Source organism: Arachis ipaensis, chromosome B03 (assembly GCF_000816755.2).
Source record: "Arachis ipaensis cultivar K30076 chromosome B03, Araip1.1, whole genome shotgun sequence".
NCBI lineage: Eukaryota > Viridiplantae > Streptophyta > Magnoliopsida > Fabales > Fabaceae > Arachis > Arachis ipaensis.
The window spans coordinates 46,593,381-46,595,226 of record NC_029787.2 but is presented as its reverse complement, the minus strand read 5'-3'; the positions used below and the strand labels follow the sequence as shown (position 1 = coordinate 46,595,226).

The following is a 1,846-nucleotide window of genomic DNA, read 5'->3' as shown; positions in this document are numbered from 1 at the left end:
GTAATAAAAATAAACAAATATTAAACATATATTAATGTATATTTAAATATCAATAACTAATTAATAATAAAAATAATAAATTTGATAATCTTCTAACACTGTTGAATATAAAACCAACTTAAAAAAAAGAAAGGGAAAAAAAAAGTATAATTCTGATTCGTTGAGTAGCAAACCCTAAATTTACTGGCACCGTCGGATTGATGCCCACTCTCACATATAAATTTGCATTCATTCAGTGAACGAAATCCATATACTGAAATTAGGGTTCGTATTTTCGGCAACATAAACCCTCACTCGCAAATTCTTCGTCTTCCCAACCTTTCAGATTTGCAAACATGGCGACTCAAATGAGCAAGAAGAGAAAGGTCACCTATCAAACTCGCCACTACACATAATCACTACAATAACTTCCATTTTTCTTAATTTTTTCTTTTGTCTCAATTTGGCAATGTTAAGTTTTCTGAGGAAGTTTTCATTTTACTTTTTCAGTTCGTCGCTGACGGAGTTTTCTTCGCTGAGCTGAACGAGGTTTTGACCAGAGAGCTTGCCGAGGATGGTTACTCTGGTGTTGAGGTTAGGGTTACACCTATGCGCACTGAAATCATCATTAGGGCCACTCGCACCCAAGCTGTTCTTGGCAAGTGATTGCTTCCACTATTTTCTGAAATTTCAATTTGTTCCCCCTTATTTCCGTTATTTGTTTTGTTGTAATGATTTCATTCCCGATGGTGAATCTAGTGATCCATGACATTAAATAGTTTTACATGGAATTTAATTTTTTTGCTTTCTTATATAGTAAGAAAAACAAATAGTTTTTTACACGAGCTGTGTTGAATGATATAGGTGAGAAGGGAAGGAGGATTAGGGAGCTAACCTCTGTGGTGCAGAAGAGGTTCAAGTTTCCTGAGAACAGTGTTGAACTCTATGCTGAGAAGGTTAACAACAGGGGTCTGTGTGCTATTGCCCAAGCAGAATCTCTTCGCTACAAGCTCCTTGGAGGTCTTGCTGTCAGGAGGTATATATATAGGCGTATATGTATATGTATTTACTCTATAAATAGTGTTCTAGTTGTTGAAGAACTTTAATCTAATGAATGTATTCATTTGGTTGTTTTGGGTTGTTCAGTGTTATGATCTTGTGCTGTTGATGTGGGGTTTCAATGGTGTAGCTTTGTCGTGGGGTTATTGTCTGTTTGATATATAACCACAACCATGTTGTCGTAGATTTACTGCTTGGTTTAGATGTTAATTTTTTCGAAAGAGAAATGTGTTGAATGATGGTGGCTATGCTTTTTTTCTTGTGACTGAGGTTTAATGTGATTTCTGTTAGTTCAATATATAATTATATATGCATTTATAGTGTAAATTTGTGTTCTATAGATTATTTCTACCTATGATAGGTTGTCCTTTCTTGGTCATCTACATAGCAGATTGGTGATTCTGTACCTTGTTTGTGTCGGAAGATGACTATATTCTTTGTCCTTTACATAAAAAGCTCATGAAATTCTATTGTGTTCATGTAGTAAAACTGGGGACACATTCTATATCTCATGTCATTGCCCTTTTGTACTTAGTATTTTTTCTCTTATGTTTGATGCTATGACAAAAGTTTTATCTCAGTCATCTTTAAAGCAGATTAGTGAATAGTGATTCTGAAGCTAGTTTGTGTCGGAAGATGACTAGATTATTTTATGTCCTCTTACATATAAGCTCATGAAATTCTATTGTGATCATGTAGTATAATTGGAGGATACATGTCTATCTCATATGTCGATGTTCTTTTGCCTTGCACCTGTAAATATATTTTGTTCTTATGCTTGATGCTTGTTGATATGATATATTTAAAA

General features: G+C 34.2%; 1 protein-coding gene across 1 annotated transcript in view; it reads left to right on the top strand.

Moving 5' to 3' along the window:
* The window catches only part of LOC107630483 (40S ribosomal protein S3-3), a 2,539-nt gene continuing 898 nt past the window's right edge, over nucleotides 206-1,846 (top strand). The window contains exons 1-3 of the mRNA XM_016333628.2: nucleotides 206-365; nucleotides 490-637; nucleotides 844-1,015. Of these exons, the coding sequence (XP_016189114.1) occupies nucleotides 336-365; nucleotides 490-637; nucleotides 844-1,015 (350 nt within the window). The 5' untranslated portion in view covers nucleotides 206-335. The remainder of the gene's footprint in view (nucleotides 366-489; nucleotides 638-843; nucleotides 1,016-1,846) is intronic.